General features: G+C 33.9%; 1 protein-coding gene across 1 annotated transcript; it reads left to right on the top strand.

Annotated features, from left to right (window-relative positions):
- The first annotated feature begins 1,264 nt into the window (after positions 1-1,264).
- LOC138317178 (lysosomal dipeptide transporter MFSD1-like) lies at positions 1,265-15,634 on the top strand. The gene is made up of 13 exons (XM_069258733.1): positions 1,265-1,325; positions 3,102-3,208; positions 3,771-3,880; positions 5,479-5,534; positions 6,305-6,454; positions 7,427-7,579; positions 7,941-8,065; positions 8,667-8,749; positions 9,818-9,923; positions 13,576-13,716; positions 14,078-14,217; positions 14,911-15,025; positions 15,183-15,634. Exons 1-13 carry the CDS (start codon positions 1,265-1,267, stop codon positions 15,345-15,347), a joined length of 1,512 nt encoding a protein of 503 aa, XP_069114834.1. The 3' UTR covers positions 15,348-15,634.
- The last annotated feature ends 4,396 nt before the right edge of the window (positions 15,635-20,030 follow it).

The following is a 20,030-nucleotide window of genomic DNA, read 5'->3' as shown; positions in this document are numbered from 1 at the left end:
GCATACACTGAGAACTATACAGTTCATAATTTCTGTAATCAGGGTTCACACCAGCTTTTAAAAATATGTCGCCAAACCTTTTGCCAAAATTGTTTTTGCTAAATAGTGAATATCATTTATGCTCTGTCGGCGGTAGAGCATCTTTAAAACAATACTATTGTATGTATGTCTATAAATTATCATACATAGTTACCCGTGTCTTTGAATGATATTCACAGTTAATATCACACAGTAAATCTAGTATATTTCGGAACAGTTGCATATGTTACCCCTACCCTTAAAGATGCTCCACCACTGACAAATTGTATTTTTCACTATCAAAAACATGAGCAAACGATTTTTTTTCTTCAGTTACAAAAGTTACTTTTTTACACCATTACTACCATTGAAAAGTTTGAGCTTCTAATTTTACTTTAAATTAAAAATATAAAGAAATAATTAATTGCATCCCTAAAAAAAATCCGTCTCACTATACCCTATATGGAATGAAATACTGATTGCGCACACACCAAAGGCAAAAAATATTATCTTATTATAGTTTTTGTGTTAATTGGACACACATATATATATGATTAAACACCAATTATTGTTCAAATGATGAATGTCATTTATGCTCTATCGGCGGTGGAGCATCTTTAAATTCTGAAGATGAAAATACCACGTATTGACATTTTTGTACAAATGTAATGCTCCACAGAAAACAAAATTGTTACTTATTTTTATAAAATTTTGTAGTCTAAAAGAAAATAAGTTGCGGTTTCTAAAGCCATCATAAAAATAGGGGTCAGTGTACTTGATTTTTTTCCCGTTACAAAACTTGTATTTTTTTCAGAATTTTTGCTTAAATTTTAAATTACTTTATCTTCACTAAAATGTAAAAATTAAAAATAAATCTAGCAATGGAATTTTTGTCTTATTTTTATATGTCAATTTTCTACAAATTAAGGCAATTATTTTTTTTTTCCACATGAGATTCGAAATGAATTCGCGACTCAAATGTGGAGGGCTTGCGGTTATATGTCGTGACCTATTTGTTTTTCCAAAGGATAAAAACTTTTCATTTTTCTCGTCAAGGGGGTTGGATCCCCCGAGGTTCCCAACAAAACAAACAAATAAAAATCATTCAACCAATCCCTGCACTATATACTTAAATAAGGCAATGCATAATGTAAGACATCTTTTATGCAATGGTCCGCATAATTTAAGTTAATATATGTATGCTGTATAGCACATTTTACTTTTGTACGTTCTCATCCATGAATTAATGTCCTTAGCTCACTTCGCTCAGCCATGTTCAGTGGACTCCGAGCCGCCGATGATGACAGGTACGTTTCTGTTATAATTATAGCCTTATTTCTGTAGGCATACGACATTTTCGTGTTATGTGTATGAACATAAGTCCTTTATGAATAATAATCATTACCTTTTATTTAAAAAATATTTTATTTTAAACAACAAAAGCATTATATTTATTCATGCAAGAAGGTATATTACATATTAACAATATTGGATTAGACAACAGGCTAGGCCTATACTAGTCTTTTCCATAATTGATATCTTGATACATTTTGATAATTAAAACTTATAACATATCACAAGTTTTGGGGAGATCGGGTTACAATGATTTATTACAACATCAAGTTTGCACTTATTATCCAAGTGAAATTCAACCGTATCGAATTAGTCGTCAACACTCCAAAAAGAGGTGGTCGAATCTAAATATTTCAATTTCACCACAAGCATGTTCATATTGTTGTGTGGGAGAAACAATAATGATATAAAAAGCAAGAGAAAGAAACAGAGCAAAACCAATTTATAGTATATATAGCATGTGTAATTTCTGTCTGTCCAACTTATATATGGGAGGACCTCCTTACATGATCCTGATCGTCAATAGGACGTTAATGAATCAATCAAACAAGCAAACAACATGTCACTGTATATCTGGGCTTGGTAAAAAGGGATAAAAGGATAGACGCACTAGTTATTTATTCAGTGTACAAACATTTTGTTTTCTCAGGCGGAAAAGGATGTGTATATTTTTACCACAATACATCCTATTATTCCACTCTCAGGCCATTGTATAAATGAACTTGGTGTTTGATAAATATATTGTCATTCCACAAGTAGAATAACACCCTCCGGTCTTTTGATAAGTCGAGATTTTAAACTTAGACTCGAACTACTTTTTTGTTCATTGTCACTTTACAAGTTGTAAACATTATCAAAAGTCAAATGACGTCATGTTGATGCACTCTGATGGCTGCTTGCAGATCAAACCCATTTATGAAACCGGATGGGTTACGACGTCGAAATCGTTCACGTTTCCCCATTCGTAGTCTAAACTATCGACTCAATATTCATAACTGTCTTTTTGTTTAGTGATATATCTTGCCGTACAGTGATCTTGGGGTGATTTCGGTAGAATTTACGCACCTAGACCGGGTTTGATGATTATTTGGCGTGAAGTATATGTCACTTTGCCGTAAACATGCCCTAATATAGATAACAAAAAGTTCAAGTATATATAGAACTTTATATTTAAAAAGACATTCGGTAAGTAGGAATGCATGGAAAAGTAGTTCATGATAAAAATGATTTTTTATTAAGACATACTTTATGCAATCAAGATTTTTGAATAATAATGAGTGCCTGTTTGCTTATGATGATATCACTACACCTTATTTGCATACGTCGGCAAGTAACGTTATCGTATTTAAGCCGCCATATAAGATGATTTAATTGTGGTGAAAAACAAATCGCACAACTCGCGGTTGTTGGATATGCAATTTATTCCACACTCGTGAAAGTTATTTTTAAAAGTTATCCATATCCAATAACCACTCGTTGTGTAACCTCTATATACAAGATGTACAGTATATATTTATGGCATCGCAGTAAATATCTGTATTTTGATGCGAGCTTCCAGGGTTGGGGCGTCCTAGAAGAAAAAAAAGACTTAAAAGCTGAAAGGATTTCAAGAAACAAGTTCACGAATCAAACCATTGAACTTCTTTTTTTTTTAATCAGCTTTTTTAGAAAATATTTTGCTATTATAATGATTTGAGATTCATTGCTTATGATTACTTATCTGCCTGCAGAACGTTGGAGATACGGCGTGATATTTTGTAACAGTTTTCTTGTGTTTGGGGTTTACTACTTCATGGAGATCCCGACCGCCCTACAAAACGAGATGCTTCTGGATACTGTAAGTATACCTTATCAATGACCGATATTGAAATAAACAATTTTGCTATTTAGATTGAAGACATAGGGTTTAAGTAACAGAGAAACAATAATGGAAGAAATCTTCACCAAAATCTTCCCTTCTAATGTTCACTGTTAAAATACTTTCATTATGCGGTATCAACTTTTATTTCACAAACTATTGTTGAGTAAGATCCAAGTGTACTGACTGACATTTTGGTTTCTGAATTTTGTAACATTGGCTGGTTCAGGTTGTTGTTTTATATGCCGGTACGCTTAAGGCGGGGTACCTCTCTAGGTATATGGTGTTTGAATCGTACCTATATAAAAGTTTTTTTTATTTATCAAAGGTTTATATCTGTTCTCATAATGGGACCATTCGTGTGACTAGGTAAAATTATATGCTTACATAAACTTATTACTGCTGACTGTCTGATGTGTGAAATGGTCCAATATATAATGTTTATACATAGGTGTACGTTAATGCCCACTGACTTCTTGCTTATAGTTAATCTCGCTGGGATAATAAGACGCATGTGCTATTTGTTTTATAATTGCTTTAGTCTTCACTCGGGGATTCTAATAACACTGGGAATGACACTGAGTCGTGTACTGCCTGTCTGGGTCTCGGAGAAGTCCGCTATAATCTGTTATTCTCCTTTACAAGATGGACGTAAGTATTTCTTGATTTCGTTAGATTCACTCATTCACTCGTTAGATTCACACGTTAGAGTCACTGATTCACTCTAGATTTACTCGTTATACTCACTCATTCACTCGTTAGATTCACTCGTTATACTCACTCATTCACTCCTTAGGTTCACTCATTCACTCGTTTGATTCACTCATTCACTAGTTAGATCCAATCATTCTCGTTCACTCGTTAGTATGACTCATTTTCTCGTTAGACTCACTCATTCACTCGTTAGATTCACTCGTTAGATTCACTCCTTCACTCGTTATACTCACTCGTTAGATTCACACATTCACTCGTTAGATTCTCCCGTTAGATTCACTCGTTAGATTCACTCGTTAGATTCTCCCGTTAGATTCTCCCGTTAGATTCACTCGTTAGATTCTCCCGTTAGATTCACTCGTTAGATTTACCCGTTAGATTCACACATTCACTCGTTAGATTCTCCCGTTAGATTCTCCCGTTAGATTCACTCGTTAGATTCTCCCGTTAGATTCTCCCGTTAGATTCACTCGTTAGATTCTCCCGTTAGATTCACTCGTTAGATTTACCCGTTCGATTCACTCGTTACAATCAGTCCCTCACTTGTTATAATCAGTTATTCACTCGTTAGATTCAATCATTCACTGGTCAGATTCACGCATTCATTCGTTCCATTCACTCGTTAAATTAACTCATTCGCATGTTAGATTAACTCATTCACATGTTAGATTAACTCATTCACTCGTTAGATTCACACATTCATTCGTTAGATTCACTTATCCACTCGTTAGATTCACTCATCCACTCGTTAGATTCACTCGTTAGATTCAGTCATTCATTTCAGGTCAAGATGTAAACGGCTCTTCAATTTCGAACATTTATCTCATTAATATGATAAACTAAAAAACTCAAGTGATCAACTCCAAAGCAATTAACACCTACAGCGACTCTCATTGGCCATCTCCAACCAGTTAAGATCGATATCAGTACATATGTGATAAACAGCTTCCCCAACGACTGACTTGTTTAGCATGTCTATCTAAACTGTCGTTAGTTCATTTCCAATATCAAAGCTCTACTTTTTATTAAAAATTTGAAAAGTTAGGAACTCCAGTTTGATAAACGTGAGCATCAACTGGGAACCGCTATCATAATGATATATCTTACGCAGGTTCCAGTCTATGTAACCCCTCCCCGTCATAGCCCCCTTCCCCTCACTTTTTATTGCCCCAGCATTGATTAAAATGTCATGTATTGTTGCTAATTTATGTCAATCAGCAAATATATTAATTTAATGAATTTTGAGTCCAATCGCATTATAAGACGACTGCTCAAATTGCATTCTTTTCATACTGTTGTGAAATGAGAATCGTTTAATGCTGTATTTTGAGTTTTAAGTCACTATCTCAATTATGATTTTACAACCATCGTTAAGATTCACAAGTGCAAACATTAATTAATCAGGAATCACATTATTTCATTTTATTGATCAAATGAATGATGACTATAGAAATGATTCATTTACCTGATGACATTCTTGATTTACTTTATATAAACACACAAAAGGATTTAAAAATACCTTCTGTTTGTTAAAGGTCAGTTGTAGTATCTTTACCCTCCGGAATTTTGATTGACAGACTTGGAAACAAGCGTAAGTGAAATGTAAATACATATGAATTTTCTATACATGTTAGTGAAACAATTGAGAACTATCCCCGCCTATGTCCATTCAAGTATGAGAAGAAAAACCTTATGTAAACGTAAATTCTATTGGTCCAGCCCATGGCAAAATTTCAATTTTCTGGACATCACATGTACTGCTTCTTGTGCACTGATTGGGTAAAATCAATATGAACCTGGGAATTGGCTTTGCTTATTATTGTTTGATACCGTGAGAAAGCGGTTATACAAGGCTGCTCCCTTATACATATTCGTTTCTGGTAAACAATTTAATTAATATGTATTGATAATATATAGTATTTTGTAAAATACCCTGCTTGGAAAACGTCATTGGTGTTGTTTTATTGCTTGATATAAATTGCGAGTACATTCAGTATGTTACGTTGTTTTTTATCTTCTGTCTGAATGAGTTACTTCCTCCTTATAAATACTTTGACACTGCCTGATTTCTGGCGCTGAATTAAGCTTCCAATGCGGTGAGTTTGGCAAAATGTTGGTCATTATGGAAGTAAATAAACTAGTCTACCAGACTAAAATAGCCATCATATAAGATAAATGTTCTCAAATCGTTTGTAATATTAGTTGTTCATCTTGTGTATAGCTTGAACCGAACTATAAATAGCCACTAATCCCGTCATCATTGTCATAACATAAAGATATATATAGTACATGAGTAATGACTTGTAACACGGGACAACGAGCGTCTCTTACATCAAAGTTTTATCTATCTTATTTGCTTAGGTTCGTCGATTTTGTTTAGTACATTAGTATTCGTCGGTTCAGTGCTTTTTGCTATTGGAGCCACCTCAGAAGCCCCTATCTCCACACCAATGTACGTATTGATGGTACTTGGGTATGGATTCCTGGCTTTCGGGGACGGATCTCTACGTGGTGCGTGTATCATGGTCTCCATTCTCAAATTAGAAAGAACAACTCAATGTCAAAGGCCCACTACCTTTCCGAAACGGCTTAAAAATTTTCAAATGGGAATGTTAAACGAAATGTTATTGTCACAAGAGTAATTAAACTACAGTTAATACTATATTTTCCATCACCTTCTAAACAATTTAATTTAGATAAATTTAATGCGAATTTTCATAACGCGGGTCGTTTTATGTTTCCCGCCGTCGTCCTAATTACCGTACGTCGGTTGATTATCACTGCGCCACACGGCAAAACAGCCACATAGATTTTCACTGTTGACAAAGTTTTACGTTAGGAATCATGCATTTGCTTGGCGTTGTAACATCATCTTAGGCCATTACGTATATTGTTATTGTTTGAAAGAAACTTTTTAATTTTTCGTTTCGCAAAGGTAGTGGGCCTTGAATAAAAAGCGAAAAGTAAAATTATAACATCTTGGCAATTACTTAGTTGAAAAGTATACGTTTGGATTTATATTATCTCAATCAACAATGAATGTAGAGTATTGATTTTAAAAATAGTTTATATATATTAACACAAACCACACATGAACAGTATTTGTTGAATTTATCAAAATAAGGTTAAGCATATACAAAGTGTAACATTCATGATGGCATTCTAGTTATGAAGTAGTAGATAATATGTATTTAGATTAAAATTTTGAACACTGTTTCTTTTACTGTACGTAATGTGAACAGGATTGAATTACCAACACTTTTGAAGGCATGGTGTTGATAATAAACTTCTCAAATTGTAGACCTTCGAGTGCTGCCTGATTTCTATTTATTTGGATATTTCATTACATTTGAATATATTTGACTTACTAAATTTCAAACGAACTTAGATCATTCAGAAATATTTACTAGCTTTATTGAAACTTTGGTGTGATCACATGGAAATAAAGATGACGTCATAAGTTGTTTTTCTTTTCATCCATAGTCGTTCAGGCCAGGGTAGTGTCATTCTGCTTCCCAAACCTCACCTTTATTGCTCTCGGCTTTAGTGTCTTGGGATATTGCGGTCAGGGATTGAGTTTATATATTACACCAATTATTGGTACCGTTCTGGGGTTAAAAGCGGCTGTTTGGCTAGGTAAGTTTAATCTAAACCTTCTCTTTACTACAAAACTGCTAGTTTCTGTTCCTGCGACTAGTTGCCCCATTGCCAGTTTAATGTGACAGGGTGGGGTGGGTAGCTTTGTTGGCGGTTTGCTTCACTATAAAAAGGCCAAGACTTCCACTATACAAGAAGACACAACACGAATATAACGCAATTTCTCAAAACACGCACCCGCACTTCATTGGTGCAACACACCACAAACATGGGAGGCCGTCCTTACATGACCCTGACTGTTAATGGGACGTTAGTTTATTCAAACTGTTTTGCTGAATATTTTTACACTACAATTTAGATAATAAGTTGATTTTGCCATAATATCTGTTGTACTATATAGATCCAGCATCATGCTTGTTTGGAGTTATATGTGCAATAGGATTAGTTCTTCTTCTAAAATCCCAACCACAACTGTTAGCAGAGGATTATGGAAACGACAAAGTATTGGTAAATAATATTTTGCAAGTTTGGATTTTATCAAATAATTAAATATTTAATTTTTAATCAAACTTATCGCCATCTATTTGAAGGAACACAGGTTCGCCAACAAGAGACTGTTGTTTATGACAATTTTCTGCGAATGTCATTTCCAGATTTGAAAATTAAGGAACGAGACTTTAGATAAACATAATAAATAACATTGACGCGTCGGGGAACTTATTTATCCTATAACTTCATATCTATATTATACCATGCGTGGTGATATCTTGTTTCTAGTCTACATCCAAGGAAGCTTACCACCACTCACTGTGACATAATACCTTTCCGCCATAAAATAAAGTGCCAAAATAGACAGCCAATGCTATGCTGTTTTTTATTTTGAATAAACCAGCTAGATCTTATAAGATTAATGCAAAGCAATTTAAAAGAAAGTGCGCTATGAAAAGTAGTCCAAAATTGAAGGCAATCGGAATCACGAGTGGTTGCATTGGTTAATGTGAAGCGCTGTACGTGTTTACAAACATAAACGATAACCAACTGCTATGGTGTTTATATCACATGATGATGGTAAATTAATGCATACTTATTTGAAAGGTTTCCATTGTAGACATTCAGATATTTAAAGAACTTACCTGGAGCTTACTGGCTGTCGGTTGCTAGTATGGGACTATTTGCTGTTGGCTGGCTTGTTAAACAAGCCAATTTACCGTAAGAATGTTTCATATCAAATTTTACAACAAAATGACATTATGATGGTTGCTATCTAAGAAAATTGTAGATTTAGTCAAATAAGTTTACAAAGTTGGTGTTTTCATATTCATATTATCTAATGGGACAATTGATTTATGCGTGTGCAGTTACAAAATATGCAAAAAAGTATTACTTTACATTCCCATGGAAAGTAAAACAAAATATTAAAAAGTTCGAAGAGTTACTAAAATGGTTTTCTTGACAAAATCGTGTATCTAATAAGGTAAACATGTCACTGTGAGAGCTATTCGAGTTTTGTAAACAAATTTACTTTAAAACAATGGCACGGGCCAAGGTTTGGTATAAAAAACGTCAGAGCACACAATATAAAGGCGGACAGCGAACGCGTTTGAACATTTTACACTACACGGAAACCACATTGAACACTGCTGGCATATAACAGTGATGACAAATACTCCAACTTTGAGTTTTTAGACCTCCAAAGTTAGCTATTTTTATGTTTCAAGAACCCTTAAAAATATTCAAATTTTGAAGTTGCATATTTTTAGTCAAAATTTGCAGAAATGTATACTCTTGAGAACATGATATCGTTTTACGAAATTAAACATTAATTTGATATAGTTTTGGACCTAAACGTGAACTCTGGTGTACACCTCGGAATGGCAACATTAAATCATCCCTACCACAGGCCCCTGGGGCCTTTTGAATTTTTTAAAGGTATCTTACATATTCTCTGTCATAGAACTTCAAAATGCACCTTGGTTTTGTAAATTGTTTCGTGGGCAAAATTCAATGGTAGTTGTAACATGTCCTTTAGATATTCTGGATGTGGTCAAATTACGCGATCGCGTCACATAAAAATACATTTAAGGTTTGTGCTGGCAACCGGGAAAATTATGTACATGAATGTTGCCTTTATTGGTCTTTCTTTTGTGCAAACATGTATATAACTAGGTGTTTGACTAATAATCACAGTTTCCTATATTATTTATGTCGCCTTTCATATTCACTATGCTATCACTGGAAACTCTGCTGCTAAAATACACTATTACTGTATTATTTCAGTGAATTTTTGGAGTTACAACATGGTTACACGATGACTGATGCAAGTCATATAACTGGTATAGCACCAGTCATTGCCCTGCTTAGTCCTGTCCTGTGTTTCTTTGTGGTTAGTATTACAGATATAATCATCTTGCTATGTAGATACTCCACCGCTGACAAATGGTATTTTTTCATTATCAAAAACAGGAGCAGACGATTGAGTATTTTTCTTCAGTTACAAAAGATACTTACTCTACACCATTACCACCATTGAAAAGTTTGAGCCTTTAATTTTATTTCGTAGTTAAGAATATAGAAAATAATTAATTGCATCCCGAAAAAAATCCGTGGCACTATATCCTATATGGAATGTAGTACTGATTGCGCATGCACCAAAGGCAAACTGAATCATTTTAGTATATTTTTCGTGGCAATTAGACATATATATACACGATTAAAGACCGATTATTGTTCAATTGATGAATATCGTGTATGCTCTGTCGGCGGTGGAGCATCTTTAAGTAAACCTAATCTTATGTCAAAGGTAAATAATACAGAGGAAGATTCACTCTTGCGTAACACATTTGCCTGTTACTAAAGCATTTATATTTCCTTATTAATATTGCTATACGTGTACACATACTAAAGTAAGGACGCTCAGGGTTCTGTCTCCTGGCTGAGACACACCAAAGTCTCCAAAAAAGGTTTCTGTTCCTGCTTCGTGCCCAGCATATAGAGAGTGGGACTACTGTCCGTTGTAAGAAAATGCGTGTCTGGTGTCTCCAACAGCATGCTTCAGTAAAATAGCACTATGAAAAGTGCAATAGTTCCTCTGTTGTAAGAAGACACAACACAAATATACCACAGCCTCCAAAAACACGCATCATTACTTCACACACGCAACACTCCGCATGCATGGGACGCCGTCCTTCAATGACCCTGGCTGTTTAATCATACAAAAAAGCAAGTAATGACAATAAATTAGGATGTGTTATACATTTGATGTTTTATTGGTGCACCAAATTGAATATATTCTATTGGCATAGTGGTAAATATCACAGGGAGAGGGCTTATATATGCATAGCCTGCTGCCCAATCCCTATTAAATCTAATGATTTGATAAAAATATATTGAAATGAAAACACGTTTGAAAGAACCGCCTCCGTCGACGCCATAACGACAGCGAGGAAATCTGACTGCATTTTCCATGTTCATAATGAAATAAAGGTATGTTCATATATTATTTTGTGTTTGAATTTGTGTTTACCATGTCGAAAATTTATTTAAGAATATATTGGTATAAAATATGTACATAATTTATCCATGTTTGACGGATTACGGACGACTTCTGTAGAGGCAGGTGTACCTGTTCCAAGCGAGCCGTTGGTTCCCTTGTCCTTTTACATAGTATATAGGCCTAGTACACATGTATATACAGCAGACTTTCTCACAACCTACGTTACAAGTCCCTGTGGAGCGATGTAGTAATATGGTCACGGTAGAGTGGTAAGAGAATCCTAATGTCCATTTTACACTTTATGTACTGTACATAGATGTAGGTTATACGCATGGAAGAACCAGTACAAAGACGTTTGTATTACAGAACATCAACATGGTACTCTCAAAATCGTAATATAATACTTTGAATAGTTTACGACGTGCGGATCTAAGTGATAAAAGTTAAATTCGAAACTCACTCATGCGTTTATGGAATTTACAAAGAACACTGCAATATATATTTTATACCCATATAGTTTGCAATAAAAAGGGACAAGGTATGGAGTTTCTTCTTTTTGGACCTCGTGCGTTTTACATTTAAGAAATAACATACGCATGGCCAATACATATTATCCGCGCAAGTATAATTATCTAAATTAAATATGAACTAATCATATCATGTAATCATGTTCGTTTTGTGTGTCTCGATAAAGGGGCAGATCGCCTCGAAAATTTGACAATGTTTTTGTCCACATGGATGGAATTGCTTCTTTGCCCCATAAATTAAATGTGTACATTTTAAAGGAAATTTTTATCCCAATATTCGTCATTTTTTTTAATTATCGTGCATGTGATGCCATCCAGTTGCCCATATTGAAATAAAATCGTTAAAGGGGATGATATTTTATTTTCCTTGTAAACTCCGTAATGTCTGTCTTCATACCGCCTCACTTTTGACCTCGAGATATGCACGCCCCAGTAATAAAGGATTTGCATTCTGGTCCCTTGAGGAGACCCATTCTAGCCTTTCAATGTGGAGTTGAATGATCGGCTATAACATGATCGGATGAGTGTGCTGTTTGGTGATTTTGAGTGTATGTTTCTATGAGATAGCACTATAAATAAGACAATGGTCTGTATATTACAAAAAGACACAACACGAACATTTCCACAACTCATACCAACACCCATACCCCCAATATTATGCATACAGGGGCGGCCGTCCTTAATTGACCAAAAGGAGTTACATTTGAAATATGTAGAAAACTTTCGTTTTAGTCATAATGATTTTTATATCAACGATGCTTTACTTCCCATTGCACCCATTCGAAATATACATATGTACGTTAACCGAATTTGAATATGTATGGTGCTGTAATGTAATGAAAACAATGTCACAAATCGTTTTTTTATAGTAGCTGTTTATAGTAGCTGTTTATACTAGCGGTTTATAGTAGCTGTTTATAGTAGCGGTTTATAATAGCGGTTTATAGTAGCTGTTTATAGTAGCTGTTTATAGTAGCGGTTTATAGTAGCGGTTTATAGTAGCTGTTTATAGTAGCTGTTTATAGTAGCTGTTTATAGTAGCGGTTTATAGTAGCGGTTTATAGTAGCTGTTTATAGTAGCTGTTTATAGTAGCTGTTTATAGTAGCTGTTTATAGTAGCTGTTTATAGTAGCTGTTTATAGTAGCTGTTTATAGTAGCTGTTTATAGTAGCTGTTTATAGTAGCGGTTTATAGTAGCTGTTTATAGTAGCTGTTTATAGTAGCTGTTTATAGTAGCGGTTTATAGTAGCTGTTTATAGTAGCTGTTTATAGTAGCTGTTTATAGTAGCTGTTTATAGTAGCTGTTTATAGTAGCTGTTTATAGTAGCTGTTTATAGTAGCTGTTTATAGTAGCTGTTTATAGAAGCGGTTTATAGTAGCTGTTTATAGTAGCTGTTTATAGAAGCGGTTTACGTGATATACACACGACATGATTAGTGCTTCCTTTTAATATACAATTGTGTAAGAAGGACATTTTGACGTTAATATGAAATACCCTTAATCTACAATAACAAACAATTGAAATTGGTATTCAATTAAAAGAGCTTATCATGTGTTTTAATCCTATTAAAGAAACCAACTACACTAAAGTGTTATTTCTTCACTTGGACATTCGGAATCCGAGATATGTTGCTAAACATAACATGTAGACCTAAAATGATTAAATGTGATACATGTATACCTTTAATAATACAATTATTACCAAATGAAGATGTGATTGAAATGATAAAGCGACAACGAACATTGTCGGTTTCATTGCGGACGAAAGTGATAATTCGGGTCGATTTATGAATTTAAACAATTAACCACCTTAAGCTATTCAGGTTAAAGCGATTATTTCCATGGAGTAAATGTTAACATTTCAATGTTAGGGAGAATACATATTCAGTTGATGTTTCCGCACCTACACATTTCCAAACGAAGGGATGTTTCATATAAATAAGGACGCCGATTTATATAAACACAGTTATTGATTTGTTCAAGTATTACATGTTCTGTCTTCTAATATCTTTCAGAATAAGGCACAAAGTGATGGAATCGTGGCTACTGTTTCCCAAGCCTGGATGGTTTTATTCTACGTGATATTGGGCTTTGCTCCGGCTGTGAATATTTTGATAGTAACCCTGGCTGACGGTATAGGTATCGGTATATTGACGGTAGGTTTATTATTAACTGAGTATCCCGTTGATCTGTTAAGTAGATCTATATAAGTTAAGAGGTTTGACTAATCAGCACCAGGTCTACCGATTGCTGTAAAGTTTTAGTCGTTCATAAGGGCTGATATATTCCCAGCTAGTTGTCTGACCATGTTAGATTATAGCTAAAAAATCACAACTGTTTAGGTTCATATTCTGACAAGCGCATGATTCAAAACGCATATTTCTATAGATATATAATTAAAATACACTAATGCAAATACATGTGAAATATTGATTTGATGTTGAAGTAAAATCAATAACCCTTGCTTTTCAATCTACTGCATTCGGAGAAATAAAATTACTGTGTTTGTCCTTTAAGGCGATGACATGGCAGCTGCTCGTGCTCCTCTGTCCAGCCGAACACGTAGGGACGCTTGGTGGTCTAATGTATTCAGTGAGAAACGCATTAATAGCTTTAGCCTTTATTGCTACTGGCTATATATTACAAAGGCATCAAATGTAAGTATATATACTATAAAGATAATATATAGACGTTGTTGTTGTTTAACCTAAACAATCGATATTGCTATATCACTACAAATGTAAGTATGTATACTACATAGATAGGGGTCAAGGAAGTAATATCAACATGTTTTTTTCCCCATATAGCACTGGATCATTATAGACATATGTCTGTAGGATACGAATTACTTTAAGTAGTAAATATATTTACTACAAATATAGTATATACTATCTGTTGTTTTTTCATACACAAAACAATCAATATCGCTATATCACCACAACAATTTGTTCAATACTTACGTACAGATGATATGTGCTGTGTGGTTTTTTATTCTAACAAAGTATGTCATACCGTTTTACACTTTCATCGTATTAACATGATTTAATAACTCCTTTATTGGAATAAATAATGGAAAAAAATATCATTAATCTAATTTGAATGATTCTAAAATAACCCTTTTGTCGTCTAGGATTATCCCTTGATAACTTTGGTATTGATTTCCACTGTTTAAAAAATGACTTTATTTAATTTCGCTGCATCCGTCACAACAGGTTACGCTTGAATAACAAATAACTGTCTAACTTTACTTTGCTGATATGTAGTTATGATATATAAGACTACAGTTAAATATCCAATAGCAATACCATTTTATAATTCATTTTTTTACCCCTAACGACATTAATTTTCAGGACAGACACTGAAGATGTGCTTCTTCACTACAAACGTATGTTTATCACCCTAATAACGCTGTCATCAATGGGAGTTCTATTCGGCATAATGATGAATGTACTCGATTATAGAAAGGTAAATACATATGGGGACAATGGCATCATGTAAATTGTCTGGATAATATTATAAAATAGTCTGATATGTTAATTGTTGGTTTATTTGATCTAAAAGTATCGTTACATGTGTGTTACGGTAGCAAATCAAATAAGTTTAACTTTTTATTGTATTGAAGGATGGCGCTTTGAATGCTAGGTTAAGTAGATGGCAGAATTCCAGTATGGAGAACATAAAACTAATTTCGAGGAGTAAACCCCCCAACGACTACGATGGACATAGTGACATCAAAGAGAGTGTGGCTGCTTCCACTAATAGAGATTGTAATAAAAGTCAACCGTGAAACGGATGTAATAAATCTATGATGTGTATCTGTTTTAGCTTTTGTAAAATATAAGAAGTCAGAAAAGAAACCGTATTGAGAGAGGTTTTCAAACGTTTGCCACACCCGATAGCCTACCAAAGTAATAGAAATTTCCATCAACGTAGCGGATATGAGAGTGAGCTGTGATTGTAAACTCTAGCGAGGGTCAGCTCAAGGTTACTTGGCATACCTAGCAAGAGAGCGAAATTGGCCCTTTAGACTTGTTTTTACAAATCATCATTTGTAAATGTCCATTTGATAGTTCGGTTGCCGATACAGAATAATGTATAATGTATGGACGCATCGATGAAAAATTGAAAATTGAAAAAATTGAAAAAAAATCGATGGCTGTCGCAATATATGATACAACGCTAATAGAACAATCTACATTTATATATACACGTAAAACATAAAAACCTCCAAAAGACTCCAGTTACCTATTCTCCATTTTTTCGAAACTCTAAGTTAAACAGAGGCCGGACAGATAAGCAAAAAATAACTGTTTTAATATGAATTCAGCAACATTAACTGACATAGTTAACCCGTTATTTGAAAGACTTGTATACAGTAAAATGTTAATAAGTAGAAGTTGGAGTGTACATTTAAAAAACATTCCACTCATCTGGAATTTGACAAAGACATGTAAATTGTAAACAAAGACCAACGAATTTTCCGTCAACTTCGCTATCTACTGGGTCTCTTGTTATTTTGTTGATGTTGTCACTTACAAGTTTTAAAATATATTTATTCTTATATATTTAATTGACAAGCTGCAATAAAACCAACTCAACTGATCACTGCTTATCGTATGAAACATACATGTGCATTGAACGGATCATTACCTAAGATGGAATGTGGCAAATTATACATGTTTAATGTAATTAAATACATTTTGACAAGTTATAAATACTATTTAAATAAAAGTCAACCCTTTTGTGCGATTTAAGTGAACAGAAACAGCCATAGTTTATATGATTATAATTTTCGCAATTGTTTGGTGACGACAAAATATGTTTTGAATATGATAAACCACGAGTTGATGTAGATTATGGCCTATTCTGCACCAAAAAGAGGTTATCCAGCTTAAAGTTACAATAAACGTAACTTTTCAGAGTTTTTTGGGTTTTTTTTATCATAAACATTTACAAGAACATTACCACGTTCTATCTGCATAAAATGTTGACTAAAGTCAGGTGAGATGCTAATGAGATTCGAAAAAATATAAAAAAAATATTCTACACGAACGTCCTAAATACCTATCAAGCATTCTACACGAACGTCCTAAATACCTATCAAGCATTGCAACATTTCAGCTATCTAACTGTTGCATACTTGAATAGAACTTATTTTTTTGCACTGGTAAATCGCGTTTATATTATGGTCTAATGAACACATTCATATTTATGAATAGGTACAAGTGCATTCCATTTGCTATATCACAGTTACATGGTCATTGAATCGGAACGGATTTAACATGCAGTTTATAGATATAATCAATCATTAGTTACACACAACGATACCAAAAAGCATCCGTGAATTTTATTCTTGTGGATATTAAATGAAGATTTTAACAGACCATAGCTTCTGTGATATTTAAGATGAGAAAATTATAAATTCCAAAGGAGCAAAAGTGTCATGGGAATCCAATTAATGATTGGGAACAAAAAACACACCTTTAAAGAAGAGTTGCAAAAGATAACTCTAAAATTGGATATAATTCAACATCTTTACAACCGACTTTTGGAGTCATGAGGTGTAATGCAGACACGAAAGAAATTGTTTCAGGATTTTAAAACCTGGATTATTCTAAATGGAAATCGAACGTGAAATCATTGATACTCCAAATAAAAAAACATTGTGGATTTGTACGAAGTGTTCAGTGTGCGTGAAGAAGCATTTAGAACACATGTATTCATACACACATATATTGCATACAAAACTTAGACATCAATGTAGTTCCCTAAATTACGATTTGTTCAGGATAAACCTTGTGGAAACTCCATGCTGCAACTGTGGACATATTTGTGAGAGTGTACATCACTTTTTTTTTCGAATGTAAAAATTATAATGTTGAAAGGAATTTGCTATTGGAAAGCCTAAATAATATGAATTTAAATGTTCTTATTGATTTAAATTTAATCTTGTTTGGAAATGAGGATCTGTCTCTAGAAACGAACACAGGAATATTTTTATATGTTCAAAACTTTATTAAATTAAGCAAAAGATTTTAATATTAGACGAATACCTTTATTGTTATACACCTATCAGTTCTTTTCGATATCTCTTTTGTGTATTTCTGTGTTATCTAGAAATCGACTTTAATCACGTTATTTTAGATATTATGGCAAGTTGGTACTAAGGCGACGATTGCTTATGGATTTGATGGAAGACCTGAACAGCTAGGAGAAAGATTTTAGGAGTGTGATGGACATTCTTTGAGAGGGAAGGCAAAGAACGAGATAATAAGTCCAACTGTTGCCGCAAATTATTATTTATTAATTAAGTCGATTTAGTATTACAATTTTAAGACATTGAATTTTCTTCCTCTCCTTACTCTCTCTCTCTCTCTCTCTCTCTCTCTCTCTCTCTCTCCTCTCTCTCTCTCTCTCTCTCTCTCCTCTCTCTTTCTCTCCAAAGTGTTCTTAATTACTATTTAATCATATTTATATATTTCATTACTTTGAATATCATGTTTGTATTCGTTCTGTATTTTGGAAAGGGTGGCAATATAAGTTGCATAAAACTTGTACCCAATCCTTTTGTATATATTTGCAATAAAATATGTAAAATCAATCAAAATCAAATCAACACATGTATGGGACGAAAGAATATTAAAATATAATTTTATTAATTAAATTTTTTTTGCAAGATATTTTTCAGGTTTTCTTTTCTAACATGATATCTATACGTATATATATATTATTGAATATTTTATAAGTCTGTCTACCACAGTAAAATGAGCCGTTGTTTCATGGCCTTTCATTGTTCTTAAATAATGCTTAGAAATCATACATATTTATCATTAGATTGGATCTGTTGGATATTCGATAGTTATACTGTTGGATAGTCAACTATCCAACTAACCATCATTGGATAGTGACACTATTCATCTGTTGTACACAACGGATGACGTCACAGAATTTTTATCAGGACATGTAACAGTGTCAATCATGGCGGTGGCGGCTTGATGCGTCTTGTACATAAGTGTTGTTACATAGATAATTCTTGTGTTGTGTACTTATGTAGATTTGTTGGTGAAAATTTTCAATATGATAGAAAAACAGCAATCTTACAGTCATTACCATAACTTACATCCAAATCACATACAATGACTACAGTTTGTTTGTTTTCCTTTACATATGTTGTATACTATATGTGTTCAATAAGTAATACTAACTCAATCATTTTGCATAGCGATTACCAAGATATGTTGTCATGAACACTGAAACACGAGACAAGCTAACGATACTTTTTACCAATAACTCGGTATCAGTAATTCCAAAATATCTTTATAAACATAGTACAATTGAGCGTCTGATGAGATTAACATTGAAGATAAACATGTTTGTAACAATATACACTTACACCATGCGCTTGTTAACTTAAGCATACACTTCTAAACATCAGCAAGTCGGATGGCGGCCTTTTTAGTTTGGTTTGTTTAGTTTTACGTCCTATTAACAGCCAGGGTCATGTAAGGACGTGCCAGGTTTGTTGGTGGAGGAAAGCCGGAGTACCCGGAGAAAAACCACCGGCCAGCGGTCAGTACCTGGCAACTGCCCCACATGGGATTCGAACCCGCATCCCAGAGGTGGAGGGCTTGTGGTAATATGTCGGGACATCTTAACCACTCGGCCACCGCGGCCCTTTTAGCTTGGATGGCTCCTTATAACATTACAAAAATAACATTACAGCATGATCGCTTATTAACTTATAAAGTATTAAAAAAAGCCAAAAATTCAAATTTCAGCCTATGGTTTCAACAACTTTCACTAACAAATTACTTAAATTATAAACATGATAACATGACACTACACATTGGAGTTCATAAAGTACATCCGTAATCCCCGAATCAATTGTTCATGTATTAATATATAATCCTCATATAATAAGAATGTCACCGATGCTTATAACACCATAGTAATTTGAAGAATTGTCACAAGTAACAGCACAAACGTGATGATAAGGTGATTTCAGAGATGATCCGTATTGTCACGGTCTGTACTACATTTTGTTTGGTGTTTCACAAGGGATTACAGTCAAGAAAACAGATAAATAACGTTACTGGAAATGATTTCAATACATTTCTTTGGGCTGCATCGACCTGAGATAGCTTTTATGTTTCCCTATACAATACATACCATCGATCAAAATGCATAAACAAAACAAATGTTGGTAGGTTTCATTACTGACTGCGGATAAGTAAAATGGTTTAAATTGCCATCACCTTAGAACTATTCAAATACCGCATGTCATGTGATGTTGGTTGTACATCAATACCTTTTAGATTGTATAACGCTTACTTCGTCACCATCCACTTTTTATAATTATTGTTTAGAAACAAGATAGACTAGTTTACCATTGAGGCTTAGCAGTAATCCTTTCTTGTATGACTGAAGAGTGATGTAAAAGCAAATCAATGTAGACATCTGATCATGGAGT

The sequence above is a fragment of the Argopecten irradians genome, chromosome 3, assembly GCF_041381155.1.
Source record: "Argopecten irradians isolate NY chromosome 3, Ai_NY, whole genome shotgun sequence".
Taxonomy (NCBI): Eukaryota; Metazoa; Mollusca; class Bivalvia; order Pectinida; family Pectinidae; genus Argopecten; species Argopecten irradians.
The sequence above is the reverse complement of the archived record's forward strand: the minus strand, read 5'-3'. Positions and strand labels throughout refer to the sequence as shown.

Excerpts from the sequence above, each read along its gene's own strand:
- LOC138317178 (XM_069258733.1), top strand. The coding sequence starts at position 1,265 with ATGTCCTTAGCTCACTTCGCTCAGCCATGTTCAGTGGACTCCGAGCCG. Across the intron at positions 6,455-7,426 it reads CGGGGACGGATCTCTACGTG|TCGTTCAGGCCAGGGTAGTG; the intron begins GTGCGTGTATCA and ends TTTCATCCATAG. Across the intron at positions 13,717-14,077 it reads TAGGTATCGGTATATTGACG|GCGATGACATGGCAGCTGCT; the intron begins GTAGGTTTATTA and ends TTGTCCTTTAAG.